The following is a 14,911-nucleotide window of genomic DNA, read 5'->3' as shown; positions in this document are numbered from 1 at the left end:
GAATGGGAAAGCGGATGCATTTGGATCTTAAGGAGGAGGTTCCAGAGCCAAAAATCTTTGCATCTGGATTGGATCCCTCCTACTTGACTGATAGGGGAGACAGGACAAACCTGGGGAAAGTAGGCCTATACTACCACTATGCCTCAGAAAACGGTTAACAGGCAAGACATTTGTTTTAGGTCAGAGTACTGTTGTTTGGAGGATTTGTGAATGTGCTACTGATTAGAGCAGCAGAGGAACTGTGGAAGCATAATATATTTATTTGTTTAACTTACTAAATTAATAAAAATATGAAAATTAGAGAACTAATGAACAGTCCCTGGGTTCCTCATTTACAAAAAAGCATTTGCCAATAGCTGGCACATATTAGTACTGAAATTATTAGTTTTACCTTGGAATTAGAATAGATATTTGTTATAATGGCTGACAAACAGAGAAATTCTAATGGTTTCTCCTGTAGTTTTATATAGGATAAAAGAGGAAGTAAAAGGAAAAAAAAAAATACACAAAAGAATATTAACCCATTTCTACTTGTTTCGATTTTACTCTTATAACTATATATTTGACGTTTGTAGTCAGACAGGAGATACTTTAAGGTAGTGAATGGTAAGTTTTGTTATAAGTATGTACTATAGTGTATTACTTGATAGTCTTTAAAAAGGTATCTTATTGATAAATCTTCAATATGTACTAGTCAGGGTGGCAGTGTGTTTCCTCTTCAACATTAACGTTTTGACAACTAGCATAATGTGAAATAAACTTCTAACTAGGACTGGTTATGCCCTACACTGTTTAACATATACTGTACTATATATGAACACTGTAGATCTCTAAGAATATCTAAATTAAAGAGTAAAAGTTGTTGGGACAAGATAACATACAGGATTATCAGAGAGTTTTTGAATTTATACTTGCATACTATCTTTCTTCTGAGTCCTCTTAAAAAGACATAAGCTTCATAATAGTACTGTGAGGGAAGTTTAATTTCAGTTTTACAGATGGGGAAACTGAGGCACAGACCTTTTCACTGACTTCTTTGATGTCACACTGCAAATCCGGAGCAGTTTGGAATGTAACCTGTCATAATTACTGGCCCTGTAGTCTGACAACATTCCCTCCCTTTTTATATTAGTTTTTGCCATTCCACTAAGAATCAAATCTATTGAATTAGCCTTAACTTTAAATAAAAGTGGGCTTGCTAACATTGATAGATTTAGTTGATTATTTTCAGATAAAGAATTTTGATAATTTTCCTCTTCCTTTGCCACCAAACTGTGGTACATACATACATAACATAGCGGACTTACATTGATATTTCCTATAGTATCTGGTATATCATTTTAGTTGAGTCCTATCTCTTGTGCTATTGCTTTCATTCAAATAAAATACTTCCAGTATTGGGACTTCTCTAAATCACGTTTCTTGTAAAGGATTAAAATAATATGACTTTCATAGACTGACTCACTACATAATTCTTTATAATTTGTAGCTACATAGATTCTCGTAGCGTTGGGTTTGGTAGGATTCCTAACAATTTTTCAGTTAAAAAAAATGGGGGTAATAAAAACAAATATACAATAGATGCTTTGAAGTTATTTAAGTAATATCTTTTAAATCTGAGAATTCTATTGATGGGATAATCTATAAATTCTCTAAAGTGGTAAGTACTCTTGATTGCAAGACGTCTTTGTAAACAGATTATCACAATTAAATACAATCTATTTCATCTTAATGTTTTAAAGGGTGTTCTGAAAAGAAGAGACCAAATTCAGGCAGAGCTTGATTCCAAAGTTGATGCTTTATCCAATAAAAAGGCAGAAAAGGATCTGGTAAGTTTGTAAATCTTTCTGAATGTTAAGTTGTATGACTAAGGACCCTATTCTGACTAAAAATTAAGAGTTCTCCTGACAAAAATAAGCTCTGAAAAGCCATGTTTTGGGGCTGCACACTTCCTGACCTATTCTAAAAAAGTTTGCTCATGCACTGCACAGGAAATAAGAATTGATACAGTGGTGTATTGACAGCTGCTGAAATGCCCTAGAAGAGGTAGATAGGATGGTCAAACCTGTTCCTTGTTTATGCTTTTTTTTTTCTTTTTGAACAAAAATGTGCATTGCTTGTTTTTGTTTTGGAGGGATTCTGCCCTTCTGGTAGAGCTAATTGAGCTCTTGTCACCAGAACTGGTGAGGCATCTCCATGCTTGCTGCTTCTTCCTAACAAGAAGCCAGAATTTGACATTTTGGCAATAAAGCTGTAAGTTAACTACTTTGTCATTGTAAGACTGTCATTTATTCCTTTAGACTTCCACATTTTAGTGTCCATCTGTTTATCTTATGAGCCTGGCCAAGTGTCACCCAGCAACTTTTAGCTACCTTTGTCTGCAGTAGCATCAGTGTTGCAATAGTTCGTGTTTATCCTTATTTCCTTGATAGGTTTTCATTTTGTTTTAGACAATATTTGTGGGCATTTCAAAAGCACTTGATCTTAGCCTAACTGCTCCCATTGAAATAATTTGGTAAGAGTCCTGTTGACTTCAGTGGGAGCAGAGTTAGGCCAGTACTGAGTGCTTTTGAAAAGCCCATGGCTTTAATGTGAAAATGTCTTAAATAGTTTCTAACAAAATGACTGTAATATCTCCTCCTTTGACACTGGATACGATTTTGAAAGCTTGATCAGCTTTCTTATGTTTGCAGTTGGTAATAAATTTGAGGGTGCAATTGATGTTACTTGGAAATCTTAAATACCTGATTTGGAGACACAGTCAAATATGTGTAAATAACAGCTTGTGCAAAATTGTAGGTGCAAACCAGAGGCCTGTTTAAGGTCAGGCTGTTGTCATATACTAAACAGATGCAGTGCCATTTCGCATATTGCAAACAAGAACAATCCTATTATGTAAAAATCAACTGATATAGTTTTACGCTTTGAGAGAGGATTGAGATTGAAAACTTAATTACTTTCAATTCAAGAATCATTTGCCAACCCAGATAGCTATTTAATTGTAGTGCAAAAAGGAAAAGTTAGTGCAGAAATCTTATTTTCAAGCCACTCTCATATTCTACATAAAAAAGCATAAAATCCTAATACTTGGTTTCAGAACAGTCAGTCAGATGACATGAGCAAAGCAGGCATTTTTTTCTCTGAATATCAAGACTGAATGATTGGGTTGCCCCTCCTGCCGGGTAGTGACAATGGGTAGTAGAGCGCTGTCAAACAAGGGGAAGAACAAAGTGTCCAAGCTCCTGCTACGGTTTGCCACATCTCAGGCTTGTTCTTTAATATCAATAACTTAATTTTAGTTCCGGCAATGAACCTTAGGTTTTATATTTTTAATTTAATTTCTGGCATACTTTGAGATCATGCTCCTTTTACTGCACTGACTCAGAATATGTGAGCAGCTGCGCTGCAGGGCAGACAAGATGGCTGACCCAAATTTAGCTTATTTCTTCACTGAGGAAATGTCTAGCAATCTGTCTCCATGGGTTTTCTAGATGGCTCTATTTATTTCGGTAGTTGCTTTTCTAGTAGACTCTTTGCAGCTATTGAAACCTTCCTTAAGCTACCTGCAGTCAAGAAGATGGGGGAGTAAGTGTTAAATTGCTTATTGACTGACAGATCTGCTCTGCCTTCCTCTACATAACCCAGGTTTTTAGAATTGCCAGGAAATTAGCAGACAAGCCAAACTATTTTTAATGTCCAAATGATCAGTGATCCTGATAGAAATTACTATCGTGTAAAGGATATGAGTGTTACTAATTTATATGAGCAAATAGTAGGTAGAAAAGGCTGAAGAAATGTAATAAAAGGGTAGCACAGTTTGTTCTTTGCAATGAAGGGTGACTAGCAAGAACAAGTTAGTACAGAAGGGAGACATACTGGAGCTTAATATGTCTTACTAAAAGGAAGAATGATGTGATAAACAGAAGCCTATCTGAAGTACTTGTATGGTGCCCTTTCCAGTTTGACATATGGGGAACCAAGGCATAGTGAGACTGTGACTCACTGGAGCCCGGGACTGAAGCTGAAGCCTGAGCCCTGCTGCCCAAGGCTGAAGCCAAAGCTCAAGCAACATAGCTTCACAGGGCCTCCTGTGGTGTGGGGCTTGGGCAATTACCCTGCTAGCCAGCCCTGCCCTGGGTCCCCAACAGGAGCCCCCCACTCCTGAGCAATCTCAATGTTCCCAGCTGTTCATCTAACTTACCGGGTCACCTTTGAGGTCAATTCCCTATAGTGTAGTCCCTGGTGGTGCTCCCCAGGTCCTGCTACAGGTGGCCTCTTGCCTATATGAGGCTTCCAATGTCTATTTGCCCCCCGAACATGTCAGAAGGAAAAGGGGAAACTAGCCACAATCCCAGGCAGGGCTCCCCTTGCTACTGGATTGCATTATCAGTCCCTAGCAGCCTCTCCTGCTCCTGGGCAAACTTCTCCCTCCATCTTTTTAAGCTCCCCTTCTCCAAGGGGAGCTTGTTCTGCAAGTGCACCTAAGTGGAGCATCAGCAGACATGGCTCTGAGAAGACTTGACTTGGGAGCTGTCAGAGCACCTGAAGCAGGTGGAGGAAGAGAGCTGAACTAGGTTCCTTACCTAGGACCCATATCAGACTGCTACTAGTTGAGCTACGTGGCTAAGTGCAGTAGCTGGCAGCAGGACAAGGCTGTTATTCCAAAGTGGGGGACTGGGTGTTGGATGTGGGGATGGTTGCTGGAAAAGAAAAAGAGCCTAGTCCCAGTACTGTCTCTCTCACCCACCCCTAACGTGAGAGTTGGGGGATCTGCAGCTCCATGTGATACAATGCAGGGGAGTTGGGCTTCTGGATCCAGAAGCTTTGTTGGGGAGCCAGCCCCTACCCCTTGTGGTGCCCCCAGAGGGGACATGGGCCACTGGGGACATGTGAAAGCACTTGAAAGTTAGGAGATGCCAGGTTTATAGTTGCCAGTGAAACTTTAATTCTGCCCCAATGTATGGATGCATTATGATAGTGTTCGCTTACATGATTTTTCCTACAGGACCCATGCCTCAATCAGTGCACAGGATGGACATGCAAGGGGGCAAAATTAAGGTTGCGGTGGAAACTATAATTCTGGCATTTCCTAACCTTTGAGTGCTTGAGTTTGCAACCTAAATTAATGTTTTCATGTAGTTTCTTTGCATGAAATACTATACAGTATAAAAAAAATACTTAAGTTACAACATTTGTGTCTACACAGCAAAGATTTGACACAAATGGTTTCTGTTAGAGGTCTCAATCTCATAAAGACGAGCTGGGAGAAGTCTCATGTTCAAACTATTCTGACATTTGTAATGTGTATTTTTTTTATTCCCCATTTGATTTCTTGACAGTGAACTAAACATATTGAAATATTACTATCTGGTGTCGTTTAATACCTACAGGATCATATTCTGGAATGATGTACGTGTGTTTTATTATGTAGTTTGTAACTGAACTCTAGTCTCTTTTGAGACAACACATACCTTTGGTTTTCATGAAGTACAAATTTATTTTACTTGTATCTTTTACTGTCCTCGTTTTGCTGCCACTGTGTCTGTGCATCTGTCTTCGATCCGCTCTGCTGCTTTTCACTTGTCTTCCCTCCTTAGTATACATAGGAAGTTTACTTTGCTGTGTCCAAGTAATTGCAGTAAGCTGAAGATCATGCAACTACTCCAGTCACTGAGCATGCTAGGACCTTTTTGATTTACATTCCTCTATATTTTTAAATGGCATATAAACTAATTATAGAGGAATGTAAACCAAAAAGGTCCTAGCATGCTCAGTGAGTGGAGTAGTTGCATGATCTTCAGCTTACTGCAATTACTCAGACACAGCAAAGTCTACAATTGCTAGAATGTTACATGATCTTTACTATATTTGAATGAACAAATCTGGATGAAAACTACGTTGAAACTAGAGGCGCTGCTGATTTAAGAGCCTGGTCCAAGATCATTAAAGTAAATGGAAAGATTTGCTGGTTTAGTGAACTTCGGATCAGGTCTTCAGGCCTAAGTTTAGGAAGGTGTTTATTAGAGCTGTATGGCGAAAGCTAAATTCATTTTGTGGAAGACTTCACTATTTTGAAATTTGGTTTCATTCTGATTTGCAGCACCCCCCCCCCCCTCCTTTAGAAATTCTTTGTGAAAGTGAATAGTGGGAAGCCCTGGGTGCCCAGCCTCTAACCAGTCCACCTAGCAGGTGGCTTCAGAGCCATGGATCTTGGAAGACCTGTGAGCCTGGGCTGCCGAGGAAATGGGAACTTAGGAGCCAGGGCTTCCAGGTTCTTGGTTACCTATTAGTCTGAGGCGGTGGGAGCCTGAAAGCCCAGGCTGCTGAGGAGCTGGGTGATCTAACAGAAACCTGCCTGAGATACATTGTATCTTAGTCAAAATTGAACCAACACTGCAAAATGTTTAGATTTTGATGCATTGTCAATTAAATCTTTGGCATGTTTCCAGTTGTGGTACTTATGTATTTAAAGCTATTCATATATATGAATTGTGCCTTTGAAGTCAATACACATCTTGAAATCAGTGAGACAGTCAACGTCCTGAATTGGGGCCTAAATACTTATATCCTTCTTGCACAGAAATATTGTCTGCCTCTTTATAAGCTGTATGAAATTTCAGTTCCTTACTAAATTGCTCTATGCTTTAGTGGAACTGCCAGTAGGAAGTATAGAGATTACCAGTAGGAAGTACAGAGGAAAAACAGTATGCAAAAGGGAAGAGGTGAGCAAACCACCATATTCAAAAGTGGGGGGGAAAAAAAAGTAAAACTACACCTTCCCCCCCCAAACCCTGTTGTAGGAGCTTATATAATTAGCTGTCATACAAATAAATTCCCAGATGCAATTTTTTAAAAAAGTTTAATTAAAATTTTATTTCTGAACAAATGCCCAATTTTCAGCCAAATGGATGCCATTTGTAATGTTGGCAATGTGTATGCCCATTCAAAGGATCACAAGCCAGTTACTAACTTGCTCTAGCAGTTAGGAGAAACAGCTGATATTTAAAATTTGATGGACATCTGTGCAAAATCCTAAAATAGAATATTTAAAATGTAAATAATTTTTAAATGCCACTTTTTATTTTTTACAGTAATGAGTAATTAAAGCTGTTAGAAACTGGTTTCTCACTTAATTTCACAAATGTCATACTACTCAGCATTATGCTCAAATGCTTATTGTATTTTCTGTGTTTAAGAACAATTGGTATATCCATACATAAATTCATGCTGCTTTGGCTAACCACACATGCAATTTTTTCTTTCAAGATTGTATTTTTCTTAAAGCCTGATGCAGTGTTCTAACATACTAAAATGGTACTTGTAGCCCAAGAAACTCAATTTTGTTGAATTTGTGAGCATTAGAGCTATTTATAAATAAAAAGGAAAGATTTTCCTTGTCACAATATTTATTATACTGGGGTAATTTTTTGTAGTTAATATGTTGCATCATAGTAGTGATCATATCTATTCTGTTTAAAATAAATCTTTCAAGATAATCCTCTGTACAGCCTGTTCTTTTCCTCTATTTGTTTCCTAATTTTAATTCAGATAAATGCCTGGAGCAGTGTGATTAATCAACGTTCAGGCCTCTGATTCTTTCTTTGAATCTTCTGAAATGTGTGAGAAATAAGAAGATCATGTTGCTGAGATCTTATTTCTGCTTTGCAATGTTTATAGCTTTAGCACAGATGTTTGTCAGATCTAATCTGATCTTGAAATTCCATGTTATCTAATTGAGTGGCAATTGTATTTCCAAGAACTTTCCTTAATTAGAGCTTAAACGCCTTTTTCTTGTTGTCAAGGTAGTCTTGACTACAAAAATTGGTGCACTGTTGTTTTGTTGACCCTACAGTCAAACTAAAATAATAGCAGTAACATGCCAATACCAGAGGTATTAATAGAACATTATTGTTGAATTTCTGTGTACAAATGAAAATATTCAATATTCTGATTCTTGAAACAATCATAACTAGGTCCTTTTCCTTAGCTAAGATCATGTGTAATAGCATAAGCCATAATGTAAGTTATTTAATTTAGGACATATATAGTAGAACCTCAGAGTTATGAGCTGACTAGTCAACCACACACCTCATTTGGAACCGGAAGTACACAATCAGGCAGCAGCAGAGAAAAAAACAAAACAAAACCAAAAAGACCTCGCAAGTACAGTTCTGTGTTAAATGTAAACTACTAAAAAAAAAGCTGCATTTTTTTTCTGCATAGTAAAGTTTCAAAGCTGTATTAAGTCAATGTTAAGCTGTAAACTTTTGAAACAGCAACCATAAAGTTTTGTTCAGAGTTACAAACAACCACCATTCCTGAGCCATTCATAACTCAGAGGTTCTACTGTAATATACATGCAACGTCACCAAGTAATGAGTACTGTGAGAACCAAAAACTTTGTACTTCCTGATAAGGTGTATATATGTTTTGTGCCCAACCATTCTGTAATAAATAAGCATAGTAGTAAAATGAACAAGATGTGTGCTAACCTTTACTACTCAGCCAGTTTTGCTTTTAGTAGCATCGCTTTTCTCCCATCCTTTTTCTATTTAAAGTCAGGGACCCAATATTATTTATCTGTTGAGCACTTACCACATTTCAGGATTTATATAAATGTTTTTTCCACTGAATTTCCTTTCACAGAAAAATTACACACACAGGGCTTGATTTTGTTCTCAGTAAAGTAAACAGTAATATTCCCACTGACTTCAATGGTACAGTATGGGTATGTCTACATGGCAATAAAACACCCGCTCTGGCCTGTTTCAGCTGACTTGGGCTCACAGGGCTTGGGCTGTAAAATTGTGGTGTAGCCATTTGGCTTGGGCTGGACCTTTATAAATAAAACTGCGATTCTGTCACAGAGGTCGTGGAAGTCACAGATTCCGTGATTTTCCACAGCCTCCGTGACTTTCACAGCTGCAAAAGCCGGTGCAGCTGATCCCGGGGCCAGCTGTTCGGGTGCCCCATGACAGCCACCCTGACTGCTGCTCGGGTAGCCTGGGGCAGCTGGCCCCAGGGAGGGCCCGAGCAACGGACCCAGGGGCAGCCCCAGGGAGTACCTGAGCAGCGGACCCAGGGGCAGCCGCACCAGCCGCTGCTCAGGCGGCTGGCATGGGAGAAACACCTGAGCAGTGGTCCCGGGGAGCACCCAAGCAGCGGTCAGCAGGGGTGGCTGGAGGCAGTCAGCCCCCAGCAGCGGTGTCCTAGGGCACCCCAGAGCAGCAGCACCCCAGACCCTAGGAGCTGTTAAGTTTTAGTCGGGCGTATTTATATAGTAAGTCATGGACAGGTCACGGGCTGTGAATTTTTGTTTATTGCCCGTGACCTGTCCATGACTTTTACTAAAAATATCCATGACTAAATCTTAGCCTGTAACGGGGTTGGGACTCCCCACCTGGCACCTCTTGCTGGTGACTTACGGGAATTAGCTCAGTCCAGTGGAGCGCCCTCTCTCGGTGGTGTCCCGCCCGTTGTCTCACCCTTGGTTGGCGCCTGAGCCCACGTTGCTCCCAACTTGCGGTGTCTTCTTCGAGCCACTGCCCTCCGGCAGTGCCCTTAGTCCATCCTCACCCCCTTCCGGGGGAGGGGTTGATCAACAGTCTCTCTGCGCCCCAGCCACCATGTCCAACCACACACCCCAAAATCTAATCCCTCTTGTCAGGGATCTGGCATAGTCTATGATGGCCACTCCCTACGGCCGATGGCTGGGTGTACTGCAAGACGGGTACCCAGGCCCACCCCCTACTCTGGGTCCCGGCCCAGAGACCTTCTGGCAGCAGCCTCACTGTCCTCCTTCTCTCCCCTCGTCTGTCCGCTTCCCTGGGCCGCTTCCCCTACGGCCCCTTGCACCCACTAGGCCCTTCCCTTCAGGGCCTGCAGCCTGCCAGGCCTCAGGCTAGAGCTCCTTTCTGCTCCCCGAGCCTGGCCAGCACTGCGCTGTCCGTGGTGAGTGTCTCCCTGGTCTGGAGACAGATCTTCCCCTGTCAAAGGCCCTGGGACAGACTGACTGCTTCCTTCCTGAGCAGTCTTTTTATAGGGCTGAGCTGGGCCCTGATTGGCTGCCCCCAATCTGGGCCCTGATTGGCTGCCCCCAATCTGGGCCCTGATTGGCTGCCCCCAATCTGGGCCCTGATTGGCTGCCCCCAATCTGGGCCCTGATTGGCTGCCCCCAATCTGGGCCCTGATTGGCTGCCCCCAATCTGGGCCCTGATTGGCTGCCCCCAATCTGGGCCCTGATTGGCTGCCCCCAATCTGGGCCCTGATTGGCTGCCCCCAATCTGGGCCCTGATTGGCTGCCCCCAATCTGGGCCCTGATTGGCTGCCCGTCTGTGCAGGCGCACTGGCCTGTTGCAGCCCACACTCTCAGGGAGTGGGGCAGTCTGCCCCACTACATAGTCTTACTTATAAACAAAACAAACCATTCAGCCTGTCTTAGGAAGTGTGTTCTCAATGAAAACTAAGTCAATGACAAGTTTGAAGTTTTAAAATTAAACTGATTTAGCATACTTGAGGCATAGCACTTTTTTGAACGGTTTTCTTTTTGTAAAATATATGAAACATTTTTCATATTCAGATGAATTTTAAATGGTTAAGACTTTTATTATGTTTAAAAAATATGCTGAAGTTTTTAACAGTGACTTCAGCATAAAAGGATTTTTTTTTTTTTTTTTTTGGTTAAAAAGAAGTGCCTGAAAGCAGAAGCTTATGATTGAGAAGGCACCTTACTCTGGTGCTTTCATTATAATTAATATCCACCACTGAGCTTGGTTCTATTTTGTATGGTTTTTAAAATTTATTTTTAAGCAGATCTTATATAGCTTTTGATGATCTCCACTCAGATGTCAGATTGAACTTGTCAGTGCAATCTAGTGGTCAAAAATTCTGCTGACAATGAGTGGCATGAACTCTAATCCAATTTGAAAAGCATTTCTGCCATAGATGTCGAATCACAAACTGCCATTAGTGCTGATAAAAGGCTAGTGCAAAATCTTTAGATGAGTTGTTAAATTGTTCTTTGTCACTGAATGGTTTAAGAAATGGGAGATTATAAAGGCTACAAAATATTTTGAGGTCAATACAGCTGTTACTGCTGAGGCTTTCTGATTTCATTCAAATAGGTTTGAGTCACAAATGAACTTCATGACATTAAGGTTTTCTGTTTGAGTAAATCAAGAACACAAGGTCATTGTATTTACCCTGTCTCTCTGCATAACAATATGTGATTCGACATATAGCTGAAGAAAGCCAATAGTGTAGAATATTGCTGCCCTGTCTGTGTTTTCATACAAGAGAGAACTGAATTCAGCTTAAGTGTGGGATTTAACACAAGGTTTATTGTGACATAACTGTTTAAAAAAATCTGGAAAATAAATCTAAAATGCTGAAATTGCAGTTATAAATCTTGTTGGAACAAATGAATTAGCTCTTGCTGCCAGTATTCTGTGGTTTATATCCCACTGATGGGCTGATGCCAAAAAGACATGGCCTGAAATCTAAAGAGGCTAGAAAGCATCAAGTCAGATGACAGACCTCTCAGTGATGTTGCGAAGCCAGCTGAGGAAGTGCATCAGATGTTTTTGACCAGTTCCACTGAAATAATCATAGCTTCTTAATTTTATCACTTATGTTATGGAGTCTTATACTATTTGATTTTAGAGTGTTATGTAAATATATTTATTAAAAGTACTACAGGTAAAGTATTGTATTTATTGCGTTTCTTTAATTAGCCAGTAAATGTTCTAGATTCCTAAGGCCTAATTTTCAAGCATCTATATTTCGTTCAATACTCAGAATAAAGATCTCTTTATCTGTTGCTAAACATATTAAAACTTCCATAAATGAATAAATTGTAAAGCTAAGAATGCATGTAATCCTTAAGGTAACTCATTTAAAAGACAATGCTTTTAAAGCAGAAATATTCTGGCGGCTACTTCTGTTCACTTTCTGTGTTCCTTAGCTTAGAATACAGAGTTACCATAGAATGTTTTGTTTCCCATTTACGGTAATATACTAAAGGTAGCTGGGCCCTACAGGATTTCTAGGCTCAACTTTTTATATCTTTCAACAGTAGCCATTTGGATTTTGTTGCCAATTTCTTTTCCTCTGTAATGTGTGAGATTCAGATTGTTGTACTCCAGCTCCCTCCTTTTGTTTGTTTATTGGTTGATTGGTTCTGTGGTATCTTCATGATCGTCAGTAACTGGTTTAGACCAGCTTCATCTTGTCCTCATCCCTTTTGCTTTAGCAACTGCTTCAGCATCTTCAAAATATCTTTTAAACCAGAAACATTATATTATTTATTTATTTTTGAGGGATAGTCCCATCTCTTGCAATGCTTTTGTCAAGTGGATTATTCTTCCTTCAGAAACTAGATTTTAGTGCCACACGTTGCCAAACATGGTACAATATATTGAAATCAAAGTTTCATAAGGTAGTAAAAAGGTATTGCTCTGGTATACTTCCTTATATGTCAGTTAGTGATTAATGAATTGTAGCTTGTAGAGAACATAGCAATCCATCACCTATCCCAAGTTTAAGTTATTTAGTAGTTAACTCTGCATGCTTGGTTTTGAGGTGGGAAATAAGGGGGAAATCAGAGCTCCTTCAGTATTGGGCCCCTTCTAACTTTTGCTGTATTTTTACAATATTTTGCAGATTCTAAGCTTTCATTTTAAAAGTATTAATTTTCTGCCATTCTGCTACAGAGATTCAGGTATCACAACGTGATCCTGTGCTGCTCTTTTCCAAACGGAGCTTTACAAAATATTGTCTTCAGCCAAATAGCAGTGGCAAAGGCATGAACGTACCTCTACCCTATTCAGCTCCACTGAGGTAATTAATTGGGACAATTTAAATGCTAATGTTAGCCACAGGCAATATTGTGGGGGGTTTCCTTTTTTTTTTTTTTAAATAAGGAAATTGACAGCAAAACTATGAATGCAACATTTAAGGACATACAGTTCAAATTAAGTCATGGGTCCAGGATTTCACCCATGACATGTGAAAGCTAAGGTTCATATAGTGTTCCTTAAAATGCATGATATGTCTGTCTTATTTTGTGGCCATATAGTTAAATATACAAACAATAATATAATAAATCATGTGCATACGAAAAGGGGGAGAAAACTGTTTCATATGTGTAGTATGCCTGTGAACCTTGCTGTAGGAACGCTAATTTTAGCAGTTTTAGCACTGATAATTTGGGTTTGTTTAGTTTTTGTAAATCTATTGTGCTGTCTTTGTATTTGCATTAGGTTTTGTTTTTAATTTGATAAATTATGAGTTTCATCTTATACTCTCACACCTCTTTCTAATCTTGCAATATGACAAATAATACTCTCCTCTCACCCTCCACCTCTCCCCCAGAAATCTCTTGCAGTAGTCACTGAGGGGAAAAAGTGAGTGTCATAGCTATACATTATGTCTGTTATTTAAAGCCCTGATTCTTATGGATGTGTTTTTAAGAATCTCATTCTGAGTCTCATTGATCGCTCCTGTGAGTAAAGTTAAGCATGTGTGTAAGTGTTTTCAGGATCAGGTCCTTGTACATGAGTACCCCTGTTAGGTTTACTACTTCAGTGCATAAATATTGGTAGGTTTGGGGTCTTATATGTATGTTTAGAGAACTCTTGAAATGCCTGTTCTTTTCTTTTCATTTTTTTATAGATATACCAGTAATTTTTACATTTTTTAATTCAACTTTGCAGAAAATCATTTTTAGGAAGTACATTAGTCTTTTTTATAATTAAATTTAATTGTGGTAAGTGAATTGTTTTAAGTGTTCCATCATTCTCTCACTTCAGTTTTTTACTTTGTTGTATAATGTCTGTATTTGCTTCAGTTTATTACTGTGTATTTGATTCAGCTATACATATGCTTTCGTGTAATTTAAAGGGCTTGACTAATTCAAACTGAACTCTAACCATTTTAATCTTTCATTCCTTAATATTTGGTTTTCTGGCGAAACTCTGATTTGTTCTGAAGTATTTCATTTAGTTATGTAGAAAAAGAAACAAATCACTTTTTTGTTTAACATTCATGAATCTATTTTAAGAGAACTATGTTTTTTTTTCCAGTAGCTGTAAAGTGTAGGAACAACCACTAGAATTTTGTTTTAAAAAGATAATTTAGTAATTGTCACAAGGTGCCAATCACAGACCAATCATAGCATTTGCAATTCAACCCTCCCCCCACATACTTAATTAACAGCAGTTCCATTTGGACCAGAATAGTCCTAGGTTTTTGGCTTCTTTTCCAGATACCTCTAAATAGTAACTGCAAATGGGAAACTCTTTTTTGGTGCTCTGCTCCCCTCTGGCCACTAGTACACACTATTTTGGGTGCTTCTAATCATCTGAAAGCTTCCTCTCCTCCTATCCTGGCAGTACCTCTGCAAGGTTCCACTGCAGACATGCCAAACCCGTGAAAAAAATGCAGAAATCAGGCTTGTTTAATTGGCTTGTAAGCTAGTTTTTGGCTTCTTTTCTTTTTATCGGCTCCTGGCAGCAAGCAGGGGAGAGAGTCAGGGGTGCACACCGGGTCCACCGCAGTCCCAGACTTCACGCTGGGGGAATCTAGTCACATTGAGTGTTGGGGTTCTTAGGGATTGGCTTGTTTTGGCCTTGTTTTGAAATGGGATTAGCTTGATTTTTGGCTTATTATGAAAGTTGGGGTGCTTATTTACCGCGTAAAAGTTGGCTTCTGTGTTCCACTGGCAAATAGGCAGTTACCAGCCACAACAGTTTTAGTTCCATCTTTCAGTAAGAGGTGGAATTGAGGCATTAGATGAGGAAGTCACCTTGATCACCTGGTCCATCAGCCCCCACAGAGAGGGTGCCGATCACAACACATTATTTGTGGTGTTCTAGCCAGTCCTTCAGCCATCCGCTGGCCAGAATGTCAGTGG

At 39.6% G+C, this 14,911-nt stretch overlaps 1 protein-coding gene across 1 annotated transcript in view; it reads left to right on the top strand.

Moving 5' to 3' along the window:
* Positions 1-14,911, top strand: part of SNX7 (sorting nexin 7) — a 53,385-nt gene that overhangs the window by 24,529 nt on the left and 13,945 nt on the right. Inside the window, exon 7 of the mRNA XM_054038180.1 lies at positions 1,743-1,829. Coding sequence (XP_053894155.1) covers positions 1,743-1,829 — 87 coding nt within the window. The remainder of the gene's footprint in view (positions 1-1,742; positions 1,830-14,911) is intronic.

Source organism: Malaclemys terrapin, chromosome 8 (genome assembly GCF_027887155.1).
Source record: "Malaclemys terrapin pileata isolate rMalTer1 chromosome 8, rMalTer1.hap1, whole genome shotgun sequence".
Lineage (NCBI taxonomy): Eukaryota > Metazoa > Chordata > Testudines > Emydidae > Malaclemys > Malaclemys terrapin.
Note: the sequence above shows the minus strand (reverse complement) of the source record. Positions and strands in the feature narration are given on the sequence as shown.